The 25,128-nt window shown below is 31.5% G+C and overlaps 2 protein-coding genes across 2 annotated transcripts; one reads left to right on the top strand and one right to left on the bottom strand.

The window, feature by feature from the left end:
- Positions 1 to 863: 863 nt before the first annotated feature.
- Positions 864 to 17,537, bottom strand: LOC132701385 (glutamate receptor U1-like). Its single transcript, XM_060669248.1, has 9 exons — positions 17,481 to 17,537; positions 9,459 to 9,629; positions 7,705 to 7,945; positions 6,248 to 6,458; positions 4,278 to 4,448; positions 3,894 to 4,123; positions 2,044 to 2,252; positions 1,361 to 1,629; positions 864 to 1,216 (listed from the first exon to the last, which is right to left on the bottom strand). Exons 1-9 carry the CDS (start codon positions 17,520 to 17,522, stop codon positions 955 to 957), a joined length of 1,806 nt encoding a protein of 601 aa, XP_060525231.1. The 5' UTR covers positions 17,523 to 17,537; the 3' UTR covers positions 864 to 954.
- Positions 17,538 to 19,608: 2,071 nt separating this feature from the next.
- LOC132700929 (acyl-CoA Delta-9 desaturase-like) lies at positions 19,609 to 25,048 on the top strand. Its single transcript, XM_060668525.1, has 5 exons — positions 19,609 to 20,277; positions 20,879 to 21,009; positions 22,877 to 23,082; positions 23,496 to 23,681; positions 24,778 to 25,048. Exons 1-5 carry the CDS (start codon positions 20,007 to 20,009, stop codon positions 25,046 to 25,048), a joined length of 1,065 nt encoding a protein of 354 aa, XP_060524508.1. The 5' UTR covers positions 19,609 to 20,006.
- Positions 25,049 to 25,128: the final 80 nt, after the last annotated feature.

The raw sequence follows: 25,128 nt of genomic DNA, 5'->3' as shown, positions 1-25,128 counted from the left end.
TATTTAATAATTTTTGTAATATTTATTTATGGTGACGTTGTCAACGCAACTTTCGTTGAAATTTTGTTAACACGTTCTTGTGGCAGAGGGATCATGAGCCAATATCAGTGCTCGTTTTTTATTCTTAAATTAAACCTTTTACTCAAAGCAAACCATAGTTGCTTTGAAATTTTCACATAAAATCGTTCAACACTATTTTGTACAGCTTATCGCTCACCCATTCTCAGCATAATTTTGAATATCCATGAATAAAAATAATATGTTTTAACAAAGTCTACAGTTGCAGGATCAATATGCCGCAAAACTATGGATAGACGGTCTTAATTAAAGTATTGCAAATTTTACGGACTGAGTTCTTATTTTTAAAGCACACGGCTTTTATTTTTGTTTTCTCTAAATAATATGTGCAGTCTATGGTTGCAAATTATTATTTGATTTTTTTTGCATATGTGTAATTATCATTTGTTTGTGTTACGGCTTTGATCGATAGATATTTTGGTTGAAGGACATTCGAAAATAGTTTCTCGCTTTCAAAAACACTGAGGAAAATACGCCAAAATGTTACTTTTAGTAGTCAACGAAAATGCAAATATTGGACGACCATCTATTTAACGGATTGGTACTCAACGAAGATGTTACTGAATTTAAGATAAACATCAACAAAATCAAAATATGTAAAAATATGTAGGGCGTTCCGTTTCAAAATATATAATCTTTTATCAATCCTTTTTATTATTTCTAGCATTTATTTTATTAACATTAGGCTAAGTTAGTGACATATTTTATTTAAATATTGGTTCGTATATAGAATTACCAAAAAAAGAAGATTAAGAAAAGACTCTGTAAAACTGAAACCACTTAACTTTTGATTAATGCTCTATTCATAACTTTAAATACCAGCTACAATACTCAGGTTCCATGCCGAAAACATTATGCAGTTGGTCCAGTTTTTCTTTATTTTGTGAAATGAAAAGGGCGTACGCCATGTCGATCGCCCTTAAGAAACCTAAAAACCTTATTTTTGTTTTTCCAAAGTCTCTCTGCTATTAGTATTCCCATTGATAGCATAACACCCAGACCCAATATGGCGAAAGCTGTAGTTAAATCGTTGATCCTCGCACTTTGATAAGTTCTTGGTTTATTGCAGGCTGGTAAGCCGGGTGCGATCAGTGTAATTATATAGTCGTGTATTCCGGACTCATACATTTTTATAAGGCTATAACAATACAAACTCATGTCTCAAACTGAAAAACATTTTCCATCAAACAGAAAAATTAAAAACTCAAAACGGGCAAAACTAATGTAATATCCCAAATCATACACTAATCTTACTAGCTACATCTCTACTTGCGGAACTCACCATAAATTGATAAGCTTGTTATATGGAGAGTGTTTTGCCATAGGAAAAGCGACGCTCTTCATTGTAGATGCAATGGGAATTTCCATAATTTCGTACTTACATTTGTAGCTACTAATTTTTAGAAGCTGTTTCCGCGCCAAATGATTTGTCGCAAAAAATCCATAATTTCCATTCGTTGCCTTTATTAGTCCTTCGGTAATGTTCTTTATATTGTTGTGTAAATATCCTCGCAGATAAATTTCTTTCAATTGAGACACGTTGTTCATGGACTCAAATAAAACAACATTCAAAAATAAAAATATAACATAATACACACCACTTTAGAAATTTGAATTCCTGCCGGATGCGCAGGTCAAACGACAAAGTAATTAAAAAAGGAATCATTGCTAGTAGGGATTAATTATTAAAATACTATCTATTCCATTTAATAACATGACACGATAATGCAAAGAATTTTTGGCCAAGAAACAAAATCAAAACAACTTAAAGCAACTAAACATAAAAATTGTACAATTTAAATTAATACCCCCAGAGCTGTCGATAAATAGCAATTATACGTAGTGCCAATATTTATTGAAACTTAAACCATTTTACTTGGTAACGGAAATTATGGTGTTAAGTTAAGTTAAGTTAAGGCTATGAATCGTGAATTTCATAAACGATCAAATATTGCTGTTACTTACTCGTAAAAAAATTTCGTCCTGGCTATTCTTCGTGTAGCCGATATCATAATCACTATCTAGTAAATCGCTTACAGTGCGAATACTAGTGAGTTTTATTGACAGCACAGAGGTGATGAAGGCCTGGTATGAATTGTATACTATCAAGGCAAGCAATAACGATGTAACCACAATAACATTTCCTGAATATGTTTTCGGTTTTATTAAGCTACCTAAAAATTTTATTTGGTCATTAAAATAATTCATTTTCATAGTGCCAGATCATTAGAAACATAACCAATAGCTTCAATTTGACGATGTAGAAAACTACAAAATCGAAACTAAAGTTGTAAGCTATAAACAAATAGCGCCACCTACAATGGGGACGTTGTGAAGATAACCTTAAAATGTTAATAAATAATAATAAATGATGCAAATATCTAAATACGATGCATACTTATTTTATCAACTCATTTTGCAATATTTGATAATCATGGGAATTAAAACAATTGGTAGCCATGGTATAAAATTGTCGTTCATACAAGCGCAATTCCTTTTTGATAAACAAGATGTGATCTCACTCTACGCAATAATAATTATAAATCAGTGGCGGCAATGTTATTGATTAACGGGAAGAGAAATAAGCCAGGATATACGATATGATATTTAATATATAATGGTAAAATCGAATTCGAAATGAATTAGTGGATAATTTTTTTGTTTGTTGTTACTACAGCCACTTTTATAGGCTGAAATTTTATGTGCTGTTAGAGATATTCTAGAAAAAAACTGATGGTAAATTCGTATAGACGATCGCCTAAAACATACTGATACTTAATTTCAATGTTACACAACACAGGGTGTCTAAGAAAAGATTTCAATTATGTTTTTACTTATGAGGGGATTTATTAAAAATAGATAACCATGCAGTTCCTACTTCATCATTCATTTACTACCGAAAAGAAAATTTATCATGAGGGAAGATACTACATATTTATAAAGAAATAGCTAATTAAAGTCAATACTGTGAACTAACCCACACTAAACAGTTAACAAAATATCCAATCAGCTCTGGACGTTTCCGGTATTTTAGTCTCGCGATTGCTAGCCATAGGATGTTTATTGATCACTCGCTCCGCTGTGCTCCGCTCGTGTCTAATGAAACTAGTGACTAAAACTGTGTTTCTCAAACTTGTTGCCTAACATACTTTTATTGTAAGTTGTAAATAAAATAAAATTTAAATAGTTCGGTTGGTCTACCTTTTGACTTTTTTTAAATATTGCGGATCCTGAAATATTTCAAAAATTCCTTTATAAAAAAAAATATTTTTTTCAGTTTTTCTCTCCGCTGGATATATTTTAAGTACTCCCTGACAAGAATCCGTCATCAGCTTATTACAAAAAAGCCGACAAAAAAAGTTTTTCAACATTGATAAAAAGATCGTTAGTAACGTCGACAAGGTGGCAGTTTTAATGTTTACAAATTTCAATAAGGAATAAAAGTAATACATTCAACCTTTTTTTAAATTAAAACCAATTTAAATATTTATAATCGTTTTAGCATAAATCTTTATTATTCTCTTGACCCTGGAAACTAAAAATGGTAAAACACAGCTTTAACTCAAAACATTTTTAGAGGAGCCCAATTTAACGTCTCAAATAAGAGGAGTAATTTCTTTTCGAATGAAAGTAGTCATGAAGTTTACAAATTTCAGTAACCAATAAAAGCAATACATTAAATTATATTTTAATAACCCTTGTTGTTTGTGAGCATTTCCCAAATGTTTTCTTTCTTGTGTCAAAAACTTACAAATACCAAAAAAAAAACATATTATAATGGACAAAAATCGGCATTAAATTATTCAGACGTTTACCCTGCATACTAAACACAGCCAAACACCAGACGGCAGAGTCAGAGAAACATCGCTGACCCAAAACATTTTTGGAGGAATTCGTTCGTTGTAACGATCTCAAATAAATCGCCATGACGATGGCGATTATAATGATGGTAGCAACCAATGAGAGCAGTAATTTCTTCCCGAACGGAACGAGAAAAATATCTCGGGCTGAGTGCGACTCTTCAGGCTTCAGGTAAATGTTTCGTCTGAAAAAAATCTACATAAGTACAATAAAATAAATAATAATTCAAAGTTTTCCCTTATCACACCAAGCGATTAGGTGTTATGTTTATAAATAAATCGCGAAACTTGGACTATGATTTGTGATAAATTTCGATATTATTTCAATATAACACTTACATAGATAACATGACGTTATGCGAAAATGACATATCTTCGTATCTCTCGGGTGTTTTAATAACCGTGTCCAAGCCTAAATCGACTTCTTGTTTAACTACTGCTCCCAACAGGTCGCTCCATTCGTCATTTGTCCCTTTTAATCCCAGACTTACATATGTTATATCCCGCTCCCTAAAGTGAAACAGATAAAAATAATATCAAGGATTTACAAATAAGAAATAGCATTTTGTTATAAATTCAAACAATTACCAAGAAAATATATTTAATTTATTTATGGGCATCATATACGACTATATTATCAAAAAACTGTTTGTGATATCAAAATGCAAAAATGAATTTTAAAGAAATAATATAATCAGTTATTGAGTTATTGTACAAGAACGACATATGCAAGTAAAACGAATCTTAAAATTTGTTCGATTACTCTAAAATGCACAATTATCAGGCGTGTGTAAAATGTCACTTTAAGAAGTCGGCTTCATTAAACCTGTCGCGATCCACTTCGGCAGGTTGAAAACACTGATGGTATTTTGACATTTGTCAGTTCTTATTTTGCAAACATGTACCGAATACTAACACTAATACTGCGATTTAATATAATTACATTAATTTGAACAAGTAAAACGTTTTTTAGAAACATATGCCAGAAAATAATTGCTTTGCGAATTTCATAATGCGATGATTTTGTAAGGTATACTTAAATTGAGTTTAGTTGAGTTTAGCTGCAGGTTCAATTTCAAATATTAATTTTATGCGATCTTTAGAAATTCAAATTACATGAGAGGTTTAAAAGCATGTAATGAAATTTATCTTCATACACCGAGAATATCATAAATTTATTTTTTCAAAGTTAATTGTTGTTAGCATTATTAGTATGCAATGAGTTTGAGATCGCCACAGAAGTCCGCACTAACTACACTATCTTTCCCACAGCGCACTTGAAAGCCTGAATATAAATTTCGAAAACGTCATTGACATATAAGGCAAATAGCAGCGGAGCCAACACCCTGTTTCCTAGTGGCCAAGTTTATCTCTGATCTTGAGCAACTGAGTGTTTTATGACTGTTTTATGACAAACTGGATAAAATGCTTTCGCAGGGCATTGTAAATATGTTATGTGTATTTTTTTTCTCAAAATTGTTGACTTGTTGAATGATTTAAAAACCATTTCGAAAACTTCCTCAAACGTTAATATAAGTGTAATGGGAAAGCAAAATCTAGTGCTGGTGAAAACTTGCATACGACGATGTCATGTTATCCACTATTTTGATCAATATAAAAATACATGTATTTATTTTCTCTGTTTGCTCTCTATGTTTAGATCGTAGAAGTGCCCGCAATTGTCTTCATTGGTCACAAAAATTGAATTAATGTTAGGCCTAAATTGTTGATAAAAAACAGAGAGACAGGGTGCGGTCATGCGTGCTTATCTACAGTTCACAATTTAAGGTTACATTTTCCTGATAGTGGTATCCACACAAACCTAATATGCAAAATTATTTGCTAAAACTTCGTAATTGTATATGACCTTCAAACAAATGCCTTATGAAACTGTAAAGAATTAGACGGAATTATTGTCTTATGACGGTTAAATTGTACTTTTCCATTATTATTGCCGATTCCTTTTTAATAATAATTAAAGTGTCAGTAAGACGATTTGGATAATATCGATCGCAGATTAGGAGACGACTCGAACCGTCGTAACTATAGAATTAATGGGCATGGTGTGACGCACGTAGCAAATGTAATAAAAATATTTTGCTGCTTAAGGGAGCTTTGGAAATGTAAAATAGCGTTGGAATATACTTGTTTGTTTATTATTAGGGGGGCAGTGTGATTTGTCATAAAAAATATTACATGGACATAATTTAGTTTTAAGTGTTCTTTGCAGTAATGAAAAATCACTCAATAATTTTAATTAAAATAATTTAAATTAATACATTATATTATATTAAAAAAATATTCCTTACTTGGCATTCAAAAATGATCTGATGTAATCCGCTATTTTTTCCATATTATCCGGATCATTGTTTTCTTCGATAATGTTTTCATTTGCCACAGTGGCATCTTGAGTGTACTTCTTTTTCCCCAGAATTAATGGAAATCCGTGAAAATCTAGTCTACGCTCCACCGGTAAAAACGATCTTAAATTTTCAGTACCATTTTCAAGCGTCCAAAAACCTAAAACAATGTCTACCTTATTTTTTTAGCCAAAGAATACAGCTAAATGAGTAGTAGTCTTCAAAAGTGCGATTTGTACAAAGGTCGAGGATTTTAAATTCCATATACTTGAAATTTGGTTTTAGCAAACAGTATATCATCAATCAAAGGTCAATTCGTTTGGATTCCGTTGTAGATTATTATCGATAAAGATACCTAATATACTGTCGTACGTCCACCAAACATCGCAATTGATTTTATCGAATGCCATTTATCCTTTCTGCCGATCAAGATTTTAATCACAAACTGCAAAACAAGAACAATAACGTTGGTTGATCTTGTTTAATACAGTTTATCTGTTTAGTAGATATTCTGACTAGAATTCCAGATCGAAAAATAATTAGAACTTCATTTATGATTAGTCTAATCTACAACATTGTTTTTTAAAAGACAAAATGTTTACTAGGATTCTCACATATAAGCAGAGGGCAGAGGATATGTTTCGCTAACACTGGAACTGTTTTAAACTGTCAACTGTCGACTGATGAGATGAAAAAACGGTTAGTTTGAAACCGTTACAGAATTAACAAAACAGGTCCTATGGTTATAGATATATATGAAACTCCAAGTAATTCCTTACCCATTATTGCCTTATCATATCATAGGTTGTCTTAAAAATGCCAAAGGAATTATTGTTGTATTTTTTGGCGTGAATAATAGTAATCGTAAAAATTTTTGTTATTTCAAAATTTTTCAAATGATTAAAACTTTTATGTAATATTTTTATTGGTTCACAGATTTAAAATGCGGTACTCATTGTTGTATGATAATGATAATTCGACAGAACACTAAATATTTGTTTGTTTTTCAACAATGCAAATTTTCAACCGTAGTTTTTAGTAGAATATTGATTGTCTCTCGCCTTACGACTGATGTTATTGCTGTTGAAATGTAAATTTAGAAAATTAGTCATCATCCTATTGCTACTGATTATTCCATTGCGCTCTAAAGAGGCCATGTATGATGCCCTCTAAAGCACACATGAAATTTTATTTATCATAACTTTCGCTTTTAATGAAACCCTTCTGGTGATACTGACTGACTAACTGACTAACTTATTTTAATAGGTATGCATATAAAATTAATTGAACTACTAGATACTGATGAATATACTAATTAGCTTGTAAGTTAAGTATAAGTAAATTATTTTTTTTATCATATGTTTTTTATTAAAGATTTGTTGTGATCATAATTATTTGAGACCAACCTAATGGCGCGACGGCTAAGGATGTGTTTGAGGTTCTTCGTATCTTGTACGTTTGAAGGATACAGTAAACAGTATCGCGGGCGTCATTTTCATATTTACAAAATTGCTCCATGCGCGGAGCAGTTACTGTGACGTTGGAGTGTTGAGATTTTACAAACGGCAAAAGGAACTCAACTGGCTTTGTATTTATGTCGTCAAGCAGTGCTAATTTTGTACGTTTTCTTTGGCAATTAAGTACGACCTAAAACGAAATATTTTATCAGAACATTCTAAAATTAAACTTCTAAAATTAAAGAATAATCATATTAACTGACTAATTACTATAAAATATTGTTCAGCATTTAAATTAATTTTTATTTAATTAATTCGAGTGTTTGCTGAGTATTTTACAAAAATAAATAGTGTAAAGACAAATTTCATAATTCAACAGCAAAAAATTAAAGTTCATCCACCTACGCCATTCTGTTGTGGGCTTAGTTAAACGTTACCGAATGTATCTTAATTGAATGCGTTTCGAATTAGAATATATTGGTATTTTGTCGGCAGGTAATTAATATACCTGAGTATTAATTTTATTTACAAATAAACGAAAGGCTAACGGCAATGAAACGAGCCGTTGTATAACAGCAAAGATGTGTCAATAAACAACAGCTCATATTGAGCAACTTCGCAATATTCCACGCTATTGAACTAATTAAGGGTGGAATCCAATTAGTAGTTTTCTGGACAAAAGTTAATTTTTCTGTAGACAGCTATGCGGTGACTCATAAATTTCGATTTTAAGTCAGCAGGATGTCGGTAATTTAATCACGAAGACACGTAGTTTAGCAGAATAGTTTAAAAAGTTTGAAGTTTCGGTATTATTATCGTCAATTTGTCAATCATCTACTTCGTATCCAAATTGCATCTGATGACTGCTATTAACTAATCTAAAACAACCGATTTTTTATCAAACAAAATTATTATGCACGCACGAGTACCAAACTGGTTAATATTTAAAGTAACCCGGATGAAATTAAAAGAAACTTGTAAATAGATCATTAATTACAAGCTGCAAATTACCAGAACATTTTTCGGAAGTATGGGACTTTTGAACTAATATTTTCGTATTATTTGCCATATTTGTGGCGAAAAAATTGATTTTTTAACATAGCTATCGTTTCCCTGCCTAAAAGCTTCATCATTTGTAAAATAAACAATAATATATACTTCATCTTTGAAAGCGTGTAAGTTGCGGTTTTTTTTGGGTTGTTGGCAAGTGAATATTGCTACCGGCATAAGTATAAATGAATGCTTATGGTAGCTGAAGTCATAAACGCTCACTAACACAAAAGTTTTTTTTTACTTTCAGCAACCATTAGGTAATGGCTCTGAGATAGTAGCTGTATTTCTGTATTAATGATTATCATTATCTTCCAAAACCACAGTTAAGCCCTGTTTTTCTACACAAATACTTTAAAGATTATGAGTGTAACACTTGTGGGTTTTTTATGAAGAAAGAATAACTTGGTCCAACACTCTCCTTCGCTATATGTCTATGCCGGGTCTAAAATGGTAATATAAGAAATCGGTAAAAGTACGTAAAGTAATTAAAAACAACTACAAATTCAATTACACAGAAAACACATGCCTCATATAGAAAAACAGTTTAGGGGCAGCATTTCAGTTGCTTAGCAAAACCAAGAAGAAATATAAAAGAATGTATTTTACGTTTATTTCACACATCTTATCTTCGTGAGCCGTTTGATAGGTACCTGTTTCGGTCGTGCTCGCAGCATGTTAACGGCGATAACCAAATCATCTGACAGGTCAAGAGGCGAGAACCGAATTACATTGAGCAAGTTATTTTCCGTTGAAGATAACACGTCCCCGTCGGAAAGAATATTGAACCATATCGCAAAAGTGTAGCTTGATATTACACTAACCTATAAATGAAGTGATGAATCATTGATAAAAAACAGTTTCTAGTAATATTCTCCAAACGAGTTAAAATTTATCGCTTAAGTTTACAGCAATTGAGTTTTTTTGGTACTCCACAATTAGCGGCCCTTAACTTAAGTCAGAGTACCAATTGTTTCTTGTAATCAATTCTATGAAAAAAACCTTTTTTTTCAGAATTTTCCAAGCTAACTTTTTGTACACTACTTTCGAGCAGCAAAAGCTATTTTTTAAAGTGATTTTTTTTTCAAAATTACGATAACAGTATGGAACACGGATTTAAAAAAATGAATCTGTTTCTCAGCAAAACAAAATTATTTTGATTTATTTGACCTCTTGATTTTTATCTAAACATTGCACCGTTTTTAAGTAAAAAAATAAGTGATATAAATGTTAAACATTAAAAACCTAATATATCAAATTATTTTCGCTTTTTTTTGTTTACTTTTTGATTGTTTAATTTTAATTAATAAAAAGTAAAATTAACTCAGGTCAATTCCGTAAAACGTGTTCATTAGTGTAAATCGTTTTCTTCCACATAAACAAAATCTTGTTGTATTTTCTAATAAATGTTAGGACTGGATTCATTCTTGTAGTTAGCCGCCAGTTCTAATTGATTGTCTCCCCAAAAAAAGTCTACAGCGTTTATGCCTGGTATTTCAGAATTTTTTTTTAACATTTTCCATACAAATGTAACTGTTAAATATTTTCAAAAAATGTCTTTTACTGCTCAAAAGCGGTGTACAAAAGAAATAACATTTATTAGGTCTCGACTACTGCGTAAATAGAAATGAAAGCATGAAAATTCTAGATCTATTTAACATAATATGTATGGTCTGTTCATAGATATAAGAAAGTGACCAATTGTTTTTGAATGGCATTGTTCAAGGGTGGTCATTAACATACAATGCAACAGGATAATTACCTAAAGTTTCGGAATTTAAATTCAGGTAAAATTGTGGTCCGTAATAGAAAATAATTTTATACCTAGCTGGGTTTAATATTCTTTGGTTTGGTATACTACTTAGTTTAAGTTTATTAGTAATCATTCTTATTTCGTGTGTAATATAGCGTGTGTTGAATCGTGTGCGAATTATGCAAAATATGTGCGAGTCTAGTGTATCTCAGGAGACGCTCCCGCCCAAATGTAGAAAACACCATTCTATTGAAACTAAGGAAGTTATAAACAATGTTTATTTGACTCTCATTGAACGTGGTGCCAGCAAGCAAGCATCTTTAGAAGAAACGGCCACATTGACGAACTTTCCAATATCAGCTGTATGGAAAATTGTGAATTTTCAGCGAGGAAAAAAAGAAGCGATGCTGACATTTTCTCGAGTGTAGATGAAAGTGATCAAGATAAAATAAAAAAATAAAAAGGCGTAAAATTTACCAGTTATACGAGGAACAAAGCCTGCCTACATTAGATATCTTAATTAGAAAGAAACAATTAAAAGATGAAACCGGTGTAAGTGTATTCAACACATGGGTTTTAGATTTAAAAAAATTGACAAAACGCAAATTTTAATGGAATCTTTTTGAATTCGGAAATGGCTACTGGAATATCTAGAAAAAATTTGGATTTACAGAGAACAACAAAGGCCAATTATTTACTTGGTTAGGTTGACTCAACTAATGAGTGTAAAACAAACGCGACATCAAAAAGAGGTAAAAGAATAACTATTTTGCATGCTGGCTCTAAAGATGGTTGGATCCCAAATAGAGTTTCTCTGTTTGAGAAAAATATTAAAGATTCTTCTCTGGATTACCATGAAGACACCACCGCTGATTTATTTGAAAGTTGGTTTAAAAACTAACTAGTTCCAAACATTCCTCCTAATGGCGTAATTTTAATGGACAATGCAAGTTATCACAGTAGTCAGTTGACTAAAACCCCTTCCTCATGTGACACAAAAGCAACAATCCAAAACTACATGTATAATAACGACATTTATTTTAACGAAGATTATACCAAACAGCAATTAATTGAGGTTCTACAAGGCTTGAACCTACAAAAGGAATACGTCTGTGATAATTATGCAAAAAATCTAGGGCATACAGTTTTAAGGCTTCCACCTTACCACTGTATATTTAATCCCAGTGAACATATTTGGCACCAACTGAAATCTGTCATTAGTCGTAACAATGTTTTTCTCCGTGTTAACTCCAATATCCTCAAACTTATAGAAACCGAAGTTTGTAACATCCCTCCACAAAGTTGGGCAAATTCTGTTAAACATATAGAAAAATCAGAACAATCCCATATCCATATTGCAAATAATATAGAACAAATAATAATTAGAACAGGCGATGATAGCGATAGTGATTGTATTATGTGAATAATTTTAAGTAATTTAAGTACGTAACAAAAATAATTTGTAATTTTATTTTAGATTTAAACATAAATACATACATAAATAAATAAATATTGTTTAGTATCTTTCCTAACAAATCCCCAAATAATTAAATTCTAAGCAGAGTACGGACCTGTTCGGTCATATTTCATTCTTACAGCTTGCCAGGGTCTTTCCTTAATGCGTATCAGTTCACTTTCTTATATCTATGAACAGACTTTACCTATGATTATTTTAAAACAAATTATGATTTAAAAGTGAACATTATGACAGTTCAATAGCATTTAATAGTTACTGCTGTATTATTATTGATTGATTGTTAGCTTTATTTGCTAATAATACAAAAATCTATCACAAATTAATTTAGACCAAAAAATGTTCAGATTTTCACAGTTTTTAATGCTTTATGACAGCTGTTTCGGCAACACCGTGTCTTTATCAAATACAAAATATGACTGTATTCCGTCACTTATATATAAAAACAGGTAGTACTAGATTTTTAATTAATGTCATTTATATATAAAAACAGGTAGTATTAGATTTTTAATTAATGTAATGAAAAATCTATTACTACCTGTTTTTATATATGTGTTGGAATATAGTCATATTTTGTATTTGATAAAGGCACGGTTTTTGCCAAAACAGCTGTCATAAAACCTTAAAAACTGTGAAAATCAGAACATTTTTTGTTCTAATTTAATTTGTAGACCAATAAAAATCTAAGTCAGTTTTTCAAATATATTTGAGTTTGAACAATTGCTTAGGAGGTCATACCAAACCGTGGTTCAAACTATTCTAGGTGCATTTGACATGGTTGTCGAACCTGCACCAACTTAAATAAGTAATTAATAATTCCAAGAACATGCAGGGCAACGGTTTTGAATTTTTCTCTTGAAAACGAAAGTTAATACAAAATAAAAGTCGGAAGGAAGAAAAATGTTTCATTAATTAATTAAGTTAACTTTCCAAAATACAATTATTAACAATTGATCATTCTCAATTTCATCAACTTCTCGAAGTGAATTATTTGATTTTAATTAAACAAAATACAAATGCTTATGACAACAAATAAGCGTGTTAAGCTTTTTCGCTATCAACTAAAGAGTTTTAGTGTAATTAATAGAAAAACATTTTTTTTAAGTACTTTGACACCCAAAACATAACAAATTAGGACACATGTCCTACCCTTAAAATATTTGCATTTAATTTTATATAATAAACAAATATATTTTGAAGATACTGTCCGCAATAAAGCTCAAATTGCCTCAAAGGGCCTAAAGGTCAAAGGGCGCTTACAAAACAATATTTTTGTCATTGGTTTGAGCGGCTACAATATCATCATAGCCCCAGATAATGTTAGTGATATTCAGATGCGCTAAAAAATATCTTTGAATTCAAAGCACTTTCAGAATGTACGTGACCGAAAACGCAAGCACAAATATGTATTTTGTTAACAAAACGATATCAATAAATAAATTTTTAAAAATAATATTCTTATCCGCGCTAAAATTTGATTGACTGAAAGCTGAGAATGCCAGCGTTGCCAAATGGTCCTCTTTTGTTTCGTATGGGTATAATCAAAATTCACACTATTTCAAATAAGGGAGCATATGGATTTTTTGCAAATGAAAATTTTGTGTGTACCCGACTCCAAATGTTGGAACCGAAAATACGTGTAATGTGTAAATTAGGGCAACACACTCAAAATATTCGCAAATCGCAAAGTAGTAAAACATCAAAGTCGACTTGGTTGTCAGCCTTGACTATCCCATTTTTTATATACTCTCTATCTTCATAAAATACCATAACTCACCTGTTCCATATATTTGTCAGTATCAAATTTGGAGTCAATAAACGTAACAATGAGTACTTGACTTCTCGTAATCGCCGAAAATTGTTGAATATAGAGACTCTTTTTTAGGCTGACAGATATCCCGTTAGATGTAAAGCAATCCATTCTTTTTCTGAACGCTTGAAAATTACACCCTAAAAACAAACCTGTTTGGCCGGAGAAGGCGGGCACGTGAAAGAAATAATATTATGCGAGAAATGGTTTCGTTTAATTTTACGACATAAATTTGAATATCCGGTTGTCTTTGGAGTAATAATAATTTTTTTGTCCAAATGGTACCTGTTTTAATCATCTCATCGACCACATACAAATGAGGAATGTTTCTCCATTTTGCGTAATCTACTATCAGTTGAGCAACTGCGTCCGTAAAAAAAGTAGCGCAAGTTGAGTTTTCCGAATTAAGAATTTTTTTTTCGGTCTTCCATTTCCAATTTTGACAGTTACTAAAGCATGAATAGTACAGCAAAAAGCAAAGAGTCACAAATTTCATGTTACGTACGTTTCGAGAATAACCAGCTCTGTATTAAAAATCATACGTCGTCTGGATAAGAACGCCATCAAAGAAAAATTTGTTATAGAAAATTCAGTCACGAGAAACGGTAATCAAAGTTAGTTAGTGTTTGGAAGCTAAATTAAAAAGTTTATTTTCCTTTTTAACGTCGCCATATAATGGTAATTGGAATGCCGTTAATAACATGTCACTTTAAATTAATTGATCAAAAGTAGCTGGCGTTTTATAATTATTTATTACAAATCAATATAAGATTTATTACTATCCGCTATAATTATGGGTGCATTTTAAGAAAAATTTGTACACCCATCCAGCTGTCATCAGAAGTTTATTCTCAGTTTCTAGATAAATATGCAAAGAAAGAATTCATTTCCATTAAAAACGGGAACACTCTTTCTTTGCATTTATGTTACGTCCGCAAAAAAATATTTTTGTTAAGGAACATGCTGGCTGGAGTCTTATCGTCTTCGCAAGAATCACAAATGACCACCATAGAATTTGTGAGACGTTACACCTTTTTTCTCTTTTCTTGGTAGGCGTATTATATCTAAATTTCAAATGTCACCCCATTTTATTTTAACAATTCACAATTTTAAGTTGGACCTTTTGAATAGGGCTTAACAATTTATGTTTAAGGGCATTAGAAACTTTGAGTTGTAAAAGTAAGGTTAGGTTAAGCTTTTTAAAAAATTCAAAAATCAAAATTAAATTGCAAGTTAATAAAAACCAATTATGTTCAGTATATCTGAAACGCCCTGTATAATGTATATTTTTTTTGGAAATTTGTTTTGAACAACCACACTTTTACTTTCACCATTTTTTGGAAACTATATAATAAAAAAGCCATTAACGGTGATCGAAATTCGAAGGATCTTAAATAGAAGCAAAGTTGAGCATTTTGGTGCGTAATTTCTTTTTTTTTTCTCATTTTTTATCCCTATAAGTTGGCATTATTAAGTTTTAAGTATGACGTTTCGCTTTTGTGTGACCATCATCAACTCAATATTTTTAAATACAGACTTGCATATTTTATTTAATATTTTGATAGAACTGGATCGTCGAAAAAATACGTGTATCACACTTAATGATTTATTGGCCAATACTGGCCTAACATTTTGTACTGTAGGATATGGGCTACTCATATAGTCTAATAATAACAATAATAATATCGAGCTTTTGCATACTATACTTTTCCAACGACTATAAGTTTTTATTTACATTCTTTACGTGTGCTTGAACATCAAAATACAAAATACAGTGTCTATCTACCGAAAACATCCGTTTGTTAGTTAGTCCATAATTGACGTAGGAAGTAACAAAAACTGACACGTTTAAGGAACAAACCGTTAAAATGTTGGAATGAAAATATTGGCGCGAAATATATCATTTGGATCAAAGTGGAAACCTTCGGATGAAGGGTGACGTTAAAGGAATAACAGCTGCTGCAGTTTGCCCTAATTAAAAAATGTTACCACACTAAGCGAATCGTGGCATTTGTTTTCGCAATTGCTTATGCCGAAATAACGTTTTCAAATCTGCCAAATTAACATTTTTCCTAACGCAACAGTGACCGAACGACACGTGCTTTGCAATAACGCCGTGCCGGTTAAATAATTTATTTAAGCCGTGAAGATTAATTAAACGTGTTTTCTGTTCCTCGTCCACTTGTGAAAAAGAGCTAACCAAAATAGCAACCATCAATTCGAATGAAAATTACTAAACTATTAAACAATAAATCTTGTTGTTGTTACCTATATATTGATGTTTATTAATTAATAAATTGTTACGAGGACGCGGCGGATGAAATTTAAATAAAGTTTGATATACGTGATTTTTTTTCATTTTCGTTGATAGTTTAATTTCTGTGTGCTTAGAGCCCACATGGTGAAATAAAATTCTCAAGTTGATACGAACAACAGAGTGAATTGTGAATACTGATTTAATATCCGAAAGAAGGTTGGTGAAAAATTAAATAAATATTAGCAATTGAATTACTATTCAAAAAGCCCGTTTTTAGTTTACGTTTTGTGTTTATTTTTTATTGTTCCGTATTTCAGTTTTGGAGTTCCGGTCCGGAAAACCTATAGGTAGATACAGAAACAAAACAAATGTTTTCAAATAAATATAGGGATAACTTCTGTCGAGTTTAAGTTCATTTATCATCATAATCATAATCATAATCATTTAAGTTAATTAATTCTACATGTTACATGTAATAATAATTACCCAAGAACAACCGTATAGTATGTTCCTTCTGTCAGTTTTGAATTATTTGTGAACTTGATTAGCAGTATTTAAAAAAATAAAAAACTCGTTTTAATTAGGATTTTTAAATGGGCTTTTCAAAAGGTGCTAATACCAGCTATTTAAAGACTAATGACTATAGGAATATACAAATTGGTTAACAAATTGGTAAATATAATTTATTTAATTAGTATTACTCAGGAATATAGTTCAATGTGTTCGGCAAGCAAAAAGTATAGCCTCTAAATCTTCTCAAGAATGTCATTTTAATCGACAAAAATTTGTAAGCTTAAAATTTGTTTGTATTATTTTTAATAAAACTTCTTTCTTCTTATTTCTCAACTTGTTATTATATACTGCAAAAACGATAGTTTTATCAAACAGCAAAATTAAATATGACTAGAAAGGCAGACATTGGAAGTTGTAAATATCTAAGCAAACAAACTGTTATACTAGTGTTCGTTTGATTTTTCAACCTACAAAATGGGTAGGTTGCTTAGAAGTACGGTTATTGCCGTGCTACTGCCAAGTTGGCAGTTTTTCCTCGGTTTGTCTTTAGATCATCGCAAAAAGTCAAATTTATTTAGCCAGTCTTCAAGTGTGTATTAGTCCTCGTTCATATTTATCTTTCTGCAGTTGCGCAAACTCGTCAATCATATGTACACGTACATCATTTATTTCCAATACAATAAACACTTCTATTTGTTTAAAGGTTATACCGTGTTGCATCACAATGCAATTTCCCCATTCTCTAGGTTTTGTGAAAGCCAAATTCAATTTCGGGGCAATAAATATTTATATTTGTAAACAGGCAGGAGTACAAACAATTGCATGGTAGTTACGCACAAAAGCTTAAATAAACGAAATTTCATAATACCTTTTCGAACCCTGAGTAGCAGTAGAGACTGGAGAGATGCATTTGTCGATACCAACATATAATTTATTTTCTTGTGAATAGACCCGCCTGCGAAATAAAAAATTATTTTGGAGATTGTTCTGCAACAGTTGCATGTGCTGTTGGCACTAAAGAAAAATCACTATTTTAAGACCTAGGCAAGCACACACAGGTAGTTAGCGGACTATCCTTCAAAATTTATATTGCAGTCTGGGAGAATGTACCTTAACATTTAACTAGATATTTCTATTATGTGTATTTATTACTAGCAGGAGATTTCACAATAATTTTTTTAAATACAAGCCAACTTTCTAATTATGTTAGAAGATTTCTTTATGACGTTTTATATTCCTTGAAGCTGAAGCTAAACCAAAACCTAAATTTTAAATAAAACTCTTGCTTAACAGATTAACCTTATTAATAACTACCCACAAAGTTTTTTCTAATTTAAGTAATATCAATATAATTACGATTTTTTTACTGTAAAATGGAATGAAAATGTATATTAATTATTAATGAAGGGGAAACCAACGGGGGAAAATAATCGGATAGTAGGAAAAAGCAATATAATAGTCGATATGCAAATGCCTGCTTATTTTAATAAAGCTAATTGATAATCAATACATCGTAATACGCATTTGCCAGATTGAACTCTAACAGTGCAAAATGACGGCACAAAACAATGGTTAAATTAAGCAGCTCGACTCAAGATATAAAAAAATTAAATAATTGGTGCAAATATAACAAAATACATTCCTTTCTTATCATAGATTTTTTTATACTCGCCCTTTTCGAATATATAAATGCTAAGACAAAATACCACAAAACAAAATGAAACGCAACCACTCTCCTATACCAGGAAAGTGGACTCTTGAATATAGGCGCACATATTAGTTCCAATAGCAATTCAATTATTTAATAGATGAACACCGTGGATCAATTTTTATTGTAAAATATTTTGGTTAGTTCAATTATTAATAAAATTTAAATTAATATTGCAATTCAGATATGGATGTGTGATCATTAAAATACATTTTGTATATCGCTCGTTTTATGTTTAGAGTTTTATATTCAAAAACTGCTTTTAAAGTTCTTGGCTATCAAAAATGTTTATTAAGCGTGATTAGAAATTGGCAAACGGTATCACGAAGATCATTTTACGAAATACAAAAGGAGAATAATGCTGCTTATAATATTGTGATGTTGACTTTAATAGCGAAAAGTTCAAATGTCTATCCATTTATAGTTTTTTATTTATTTATTTGTGTTGAAACCTTTCAAAAAGGAATAATTGATAAAAACCTATCAACCAAACAAATTGAATTAACACATTGAGATCAACATTACACCCCAAAATACTTAAAAGATTATTCATAACACTTTTTAACAAAAATTCAAGAAATATAGCCTAATAAAATTATTGTTGATTATTATAAGTTTCTTATTTGCTGAAACTACTACCCGCCACAGTACAAATCTACCAAATAGGGTGCTTGTCGGATAAAATGAATCTTTTTTTCCGAGAGAAACCGCAGAAGAATTCGGGCGTACAATATGAACGAATTATCAGTATTTAAAGTAATATTTTCAGTATTTAAAGTAATTACGCTGTACACTATTCCCACTGCAATTCAACCCGTCAATTTTTTGAAACAAACCCGTATTAGCGACATTTTTAATTACGTCAAAGAAAAGGACTTAACAAATATGTAAAAATATTCAGAAAATAACTAAAATTAGTGAACCGGCTTCGCGGACTTCATGATTTCACGTTACATAACCAAATCTTTTGTTTAATAAATATTTATTGGTCACTTTGAAAAATGGTTATTGATTTCGTTAGCGAATTTTATGTCTTAGAAATTGCCCAAGTGCTATTGACACAAATATATGAAAATGACGAATTAATTCGGATGAGACGGCTAGATCTGTTAAAGAGGAAGAAACTTCTTCAGTAGCGTTCAGTGTACTCGTGCGTTTGCATCTGAAAATTGTGTCAAAGTTCGGTCCGCAGTCTTTTGTTACTATTCTTTCATTTATGTTTACGATTACTGGTTCGTGTATTTTACGTGAGTAATTGTATTTATTAGTCATTAATACTTTGCTGAAGTTCACGGGGGTGGTAACGGATATTTTGCATTTATTAACAATTTTAAATATTATGCGTACCCAAAATTTACGCTTTGAAATCTTCCAGGTCCACTTTTTGTATTTAATTCGCCTTTATTGATTCTGTTAACATATTGACTAGACTTCCGGATTTATTCCTGTGTCACTTATGTTTCCCATTTGAAATTTACGAACACAAATCTATTGGAAGGTTTCGTTTCAGATGCATATATAGTTTTTGTGGGCAAGTAAAAGCGAAACTTACGTAAATTAAGTAATCCATTAAATTTATAGTATCCGTATTCTAGCGCAAACTTGCTTTGCAAACTGATTTCAGAATTAAGAGACAATGTGCCCCTAATTTTCATTTGGATTAGTTTTTATTTCCAGATCCTGGCAATGGTGCCACCATCAACGGCAGCTTTAGCTAACGTTCTCGAAATTAGTACACAAGAATGCAAGATAGACCATGTTAAAGTCCTAGAGGCGAAACCTAATATCAAAAATTCGCAAAAATCGGCATCAAGAGGAGAATATAAATGTTTTCTGGGAAGCTTCAAAACCCCTCTTATATGGACCAACATAATAGGACTGATTATTTTACATTTGGGGGCGATATATGGTCTTACCACACATGATTACATCAACAAGTGGAAAACAGTGATTTATGGTAAAGATTATTTTTATATGGTGCCAAACTTGGAATTTTTATTTTTAATACAATGTTCGTAAACATACTTATAGTAAAAATATTTAATTTAAGAATGTGCTTCGTCACCTTATCGATTTCGTATGCAAACGATGCTTTTAAGTAAGGTACCAAAAGTTTTACGAATCATCGTTAATAGGTAATTAAATTAAAATTACTAATCCAACACGCCAAAATTCTATATTTATTGCTATTAATTGTCTCGTCGTTCACAAAGACAATAGTTAAATATAAAGCATAAAAAAATCGTATTATACAGTGATATTTGTAATATTTGTAAGATATTATAGTGCGATACTTTATAATCACCATAAAATTACTTCAAAAATATCTGACTGCTTGGTGAATGGTATTTGATTTTCCAGTAAAAGCAGAAATCGTATATGGAAATGCACCATTTTCATCGTGTGGTGCAAATTTTTGTAAAATAAATATAATTATTAGATTTTCACTCTCATAACCGATTGTACTAGTTTGAATTAAATTAAAACAAATTAGAAAGGAGTGATATTCGGCTCTTTCCAACATTGTAATAGCAGTTGTCTTTTTAATATATTTCCAGGTTTTATACTAGGGGGGATATCAGGATTTGGTGTCACGGGTGGTGCCCACAGATATTGGACACACAAATGTTTCAAAGCGAAGCTTCCCCTAAAGATAATTCTATTGGTTTGTTATTCCGTTGCCGGCCAGGTGGGTAAAAGAAAACTCTCCTTTTTAGCAAATTTACCTATAAACTGTAAATAAAATGAATATAAAAAAATATTTTTGCCAGTGCATAGAAATGGGACCACCGTAAATTTTTGATTTTAGTTTTTTTTTCTAGAAACTATTCGTCTGACCCAAAAAATAAACATGCTAGTGTGAGTTTAAATTTGTCAAGAGTGTTAATCTTTTATATGCGTAGCTACGGTTCAACAAATGAAACGTGTTCATGCAATAGTTATTGTGATAGTAACAAACTTGTTTAATTGATGCATACTACACCGCAAATAGCCGCTCAAATTATCGCTTTAATCGAATGTGGACTTCGCCAGCGAGCTGTTGCTCGACAACTGGATATGACATGCGGAGCAGTTCGAAGAGTATGCTAACGGTATGAGGAGACTGGATCCTTTGCTAGGCGCCCTAGAAAAGGCAGAAGACGAATTACAAGTTCGAAAAGTGGCTACTAGTCAGTGGATAATGAGAAGAATACTGAAGGAAAATAATCTGACCCCAAAAACAAATGCAATGTGTCCAAAACTTACTCCAGCTTATCGACAAGCTTGCCTATACTTTGCACGGGATCATTTATATTTAACAGTGGACCAATGGAGGTCTGTTCTGTACTGAGATGAGACCAGAATATACCTTTTTGATAGTGACCGACCAAAAAAGTGTACCGAAGTGTACAGGAGAGCGTTTTGCAGAATGCTGCAATGAAGAGCGGAACCCTTATGGAGACGGTTCCTGCATGATATGGGGTGCAATTTCTATGGACACACGAACCAACCCCGTTTTCATCATTAATTTTTATACATGACAATGCTCGACCGGAGACCGCAAGTATCGAGGAAGATATTATAGAAGTCGGGTTTCGAGTTATGGAGTGGCCAACAGGTAGTCCCGACCTCAATCCCATCGAACATTTATGGGAAGAGCTAAAACGGAGAATTCGAGCTAGACTTCGTACCCCAACCTCGATCACAGAGCTTATTGTTGCAGTAGAAGAAGAATGGCTTTACATTCCACTAGAATCAATAGCGATACCCATTATTAAAAAATAAGTGTTGAGTTCCTAATTGTCAATAACCCTATTGGCTTTTTGTATAAAAAAAAGTTAATTTCACTCGTGCAGTTATTTTACTATGCTAAACCTAAAAAGCAGAAAAAAATGTTAATCAATTTAAATTCGTATTAAAGCATATTAAATTATCTTCCAGCATTTAGTTTTTTGATCTGATAAGTAGTTTCTAAAAAAAAAAAAATTGAAGTCAAAAGTTCTTAATGGGCCGATTTCTATACACGCATGTTTATTTCTCCAGCAAGAATATAATTTTAATAACATCAAACTATTCCTAATTTTACGACTTAAAAAACAAATAAAATATTCACATTCGAATAGGTCAGGTTTACAATTTTCCATGGCTTCAAATTCATAATGAATTATAATCAAGAATAAAATATGATAAAATTCATTGTGATGTATTTAAAATATATATAGTTTCGATGGTGTATAGCGATTGTAATGTGCAGTTTCATGGACATAATAGTAATTTATATAAATAATCATTTAAGGAAAATAATACAATTTTTTTAAATTAACTGCAAAATTTTTTCGGAGAACTTGTATAGCCTCGCAACTCTGGTACAGGACCTTTCTTGCCAACCCTTTGAATCATTTGACATAGATAGAAGACAAGATATTAGAAAATATTGAAACCGTATACCAAGTTTGGAAATATTCCCATTCCCATAATTCATAGTCATAATCAACTAGTAAACCCAGAAATTTCAATAGAACAATCAACATGAACCACCCTGAATATGTAAAATAATAATAAGAGACGCTATTTAGAATACGCTGAAAGAATGGGTAAGAGACCACAGAGTACATCACAAATTTAGCGAGACTGATGCGGATCCTCACAATTCCAAACGTGGCTTCTGGTTTTCGCACGTGGGATGGTTATGTATGAAGAAACACCCTGACGTTTTGAGGAAAGGAAAAACCGTCGACATGACCGACATAATGTCAGATCCATTGATTGCCTTTCATGTAAGGTAAATTGTTGTCATTCTTCAATTAATAGTCTCCATTTTTTCTCTGATTATTGTTAATTTAATGTTACATGATAATGAGGAAATTATTTTAAACATGGGGACGTAAGCAGAAGTGCCTTACTGGTATACAATTTACATCTTACTTCATTTTATTTTGAGTTCTCCGCCTATATATCAAGTCGTTTTTGATACAAAAGCAAATTTTAGTTAATTCTAATCAATTTAATTAAAAAATTTACTAAAATCTTTGCACACGACAATAAAATCTCCTTTAACGTAAAAATAAATTGATTCTGGTCTTGGGTTTTTCGTTTATAAATAAAAATCGATCTATTGGGTCGTTTTCTGGTAAAAGCCATATGCTACAGTGGTCATTTTTATCTCAATTCCTAACGATGCATTTTTATTTGCAGATACTGGATGATCTTTAAGCTAATATTCTGTTTCATCATTCCGACTTTAATTCCACCGTATTTTTGGGGAGAAACCTGGAAAACAGCCATACTGTGTAACTGTTTTGTCAGATACTGTTTACTACTAAATTTTACCTGGTCCGTAAATAGTTTTGCACATATTTGGGGAAACAAGCCCTATGAAAAGTAAGTCGATTGCTCATATTTTTTTGTTGAAATTTCGCGATGAATTCAATGCGTAATGTCAGTACCCAATTAACACTCATCTTTTTCAAGTATTATTTCACGCTAAAATTAAATTTTCAAATTAGATTTACCGTTCATGAACTTTGAAATAATTGATTCTTCGTCTATGTTACTCAAATGTAGTTTGCCGTACTACTGAACAATCAAAATATTTATTGTCTTTCCCACTAAAGTAACGAGAATTACATCGTAAGTAGTTAAAATTTTTACCTAAAAATGTAAACACGCAATTAGGCTTATGCCTTATCATTACTACCGACTGCAGTTGAAGGAATTAGTATAATTTGATGATCAAATTCTTATACTACACCATAACCGTATTATTTTTGTGTATTTTTGGTATTGGGTGACAAGGGAATAAAAATGGCCTAAACTCTTTATTGTGTCCAATTACAAAGTTATCATTGCACACACCGACTCACAAAGCATTTTTTACAGCTTGTTCGGCTTGTTAGCTTCTATCGTCGAAATTTGCTAAAATGACTAGTTTTCCCAATTTTTCTCATTGGGAGTCTACTCTTAGCCTGGATAAACATTGTTTCAAATTGCTTTTAATAGGAATGCCCAATTTAAAGAGTTTGACCTATATGCTTCCAACAAATAGTCTGTTTGATATTAAACTTTGTTTGCAAATATTTGGTGTAAGTCTTAATGTCATTTTTTTTAATTTACAAACGTACTCACCAAAAGCTCTTTACCAAAGAGAATAAAGAAAAAAAAATAAAGTCGAGGAATGACGTATTTTTCACGAATTACAAATGTATAATTAAAATTACACGAAAAGACCTAATAAGTATTTCCGACCCATTTAGACATTTTTTTTTTATTATTTTCAAGATGCAAATAGTTAAAAACCAAAAATATTTTCAAAACTGAAAGGGTAGTCACAGAGCCCATCGTCGCGTCTGTCAATAATAGAAATTTTTGTTAGAAACAATTTAAACACCGATATTTCAGGACAAGCACGTTTTCGTAGTATTTATTATTATACATAAACAAGCAAAAGACGGAATTTTAACGTGTAGCTATATTTTAGAGATATCAAACCGGTAGAAAATAAATTTGTCTCCTTGGTTGCGATGGGTGAAGGATGGCACAACTACCATCACTCATTTCCTTGGGATTACCGTGCCGCCGAAATGGGAAAATTTCTGAATTGCACCACACTTTGGCTGGATCTTTTCTCAAAAATCGGATGGGCTTACGATCTTAAGACAACATCGCCGAAACTTATCAGAACGATGATAGAAAAACACGGAGATGGAAGCCACGAAACGATGCGGTCCAGAAAAAAATTAAGTCATTAGACTTGATTAGATTAACAATTCGTTTCAGATTTTCACATTCTATTTTATTATTTGTATTATTCTCTTTGTGATAAATTAGT

This window comes from Cylas formicarius, unplaced genomic scaffold (genome assembly GCF_029955315.1).
Source record: "Cylas formicarius isolate icCylForm1 unplaced genomic scaffold, icCylForm1.1 PGA_scaffold_4__25_contigs__length_36172078, whole genome shotgun sequence".
Classification (NCBI taxonomy): Eukaryota; Metazoa; Arthropoda; class Insecta; order Coleoptera; family Brentidae; genus Cylas; species Cylas formicarius.
Note: the sequence above shows the minus strand (reverse complement) of the source record. Positions and strands in the feature narration are given on the sequence as shown.

Bases quoted from the DNA above. Each gene is read 5' to 3' on its own strand.
- LOC132701385 (XM_060669248.1), bottom strand. From the start codon at position 17,522: ATGCATCTCTCCAGTCTCTACTGCTACTCAGGGTTCGAAAAG. The intron at 6,459-7,704 runs GTTGGTCTCAAA...ACATTGTTTTAG, and splicing joins CTTAGCCGTCGCGCCATTAG to GTTTTTGGACGCTTGAAAAT. The intron at 4,124-4,277 runs GTAAGTGTTATA...GATTTTTTTCAG, and splicing joins CATAACGTCATGTTATCTAT to ACGAAACATTTACCTGAAGC.
- LOC132700929 (XM_060668525.1), top strand. From the start codon at position 20,007: ATGGTGCCACCATCAACGGCAGCTTTAGCTAACGTTCTCGAAATTAGT. The intron at 20,278-20,878 runs GTAAAGATTATT...ATATATTTCCAG, and splicing joins GTGGAAAACAGTGATTTATG to GTTTTATACTAGGGGGGATA. The intron at 23,682-24,777 runs GTAAGTCGATTG...GCTATATTTTAG, and splicing joins GGAAACAAGCCCTATGAAAA to AGATATCAAACCGGTAGAAA.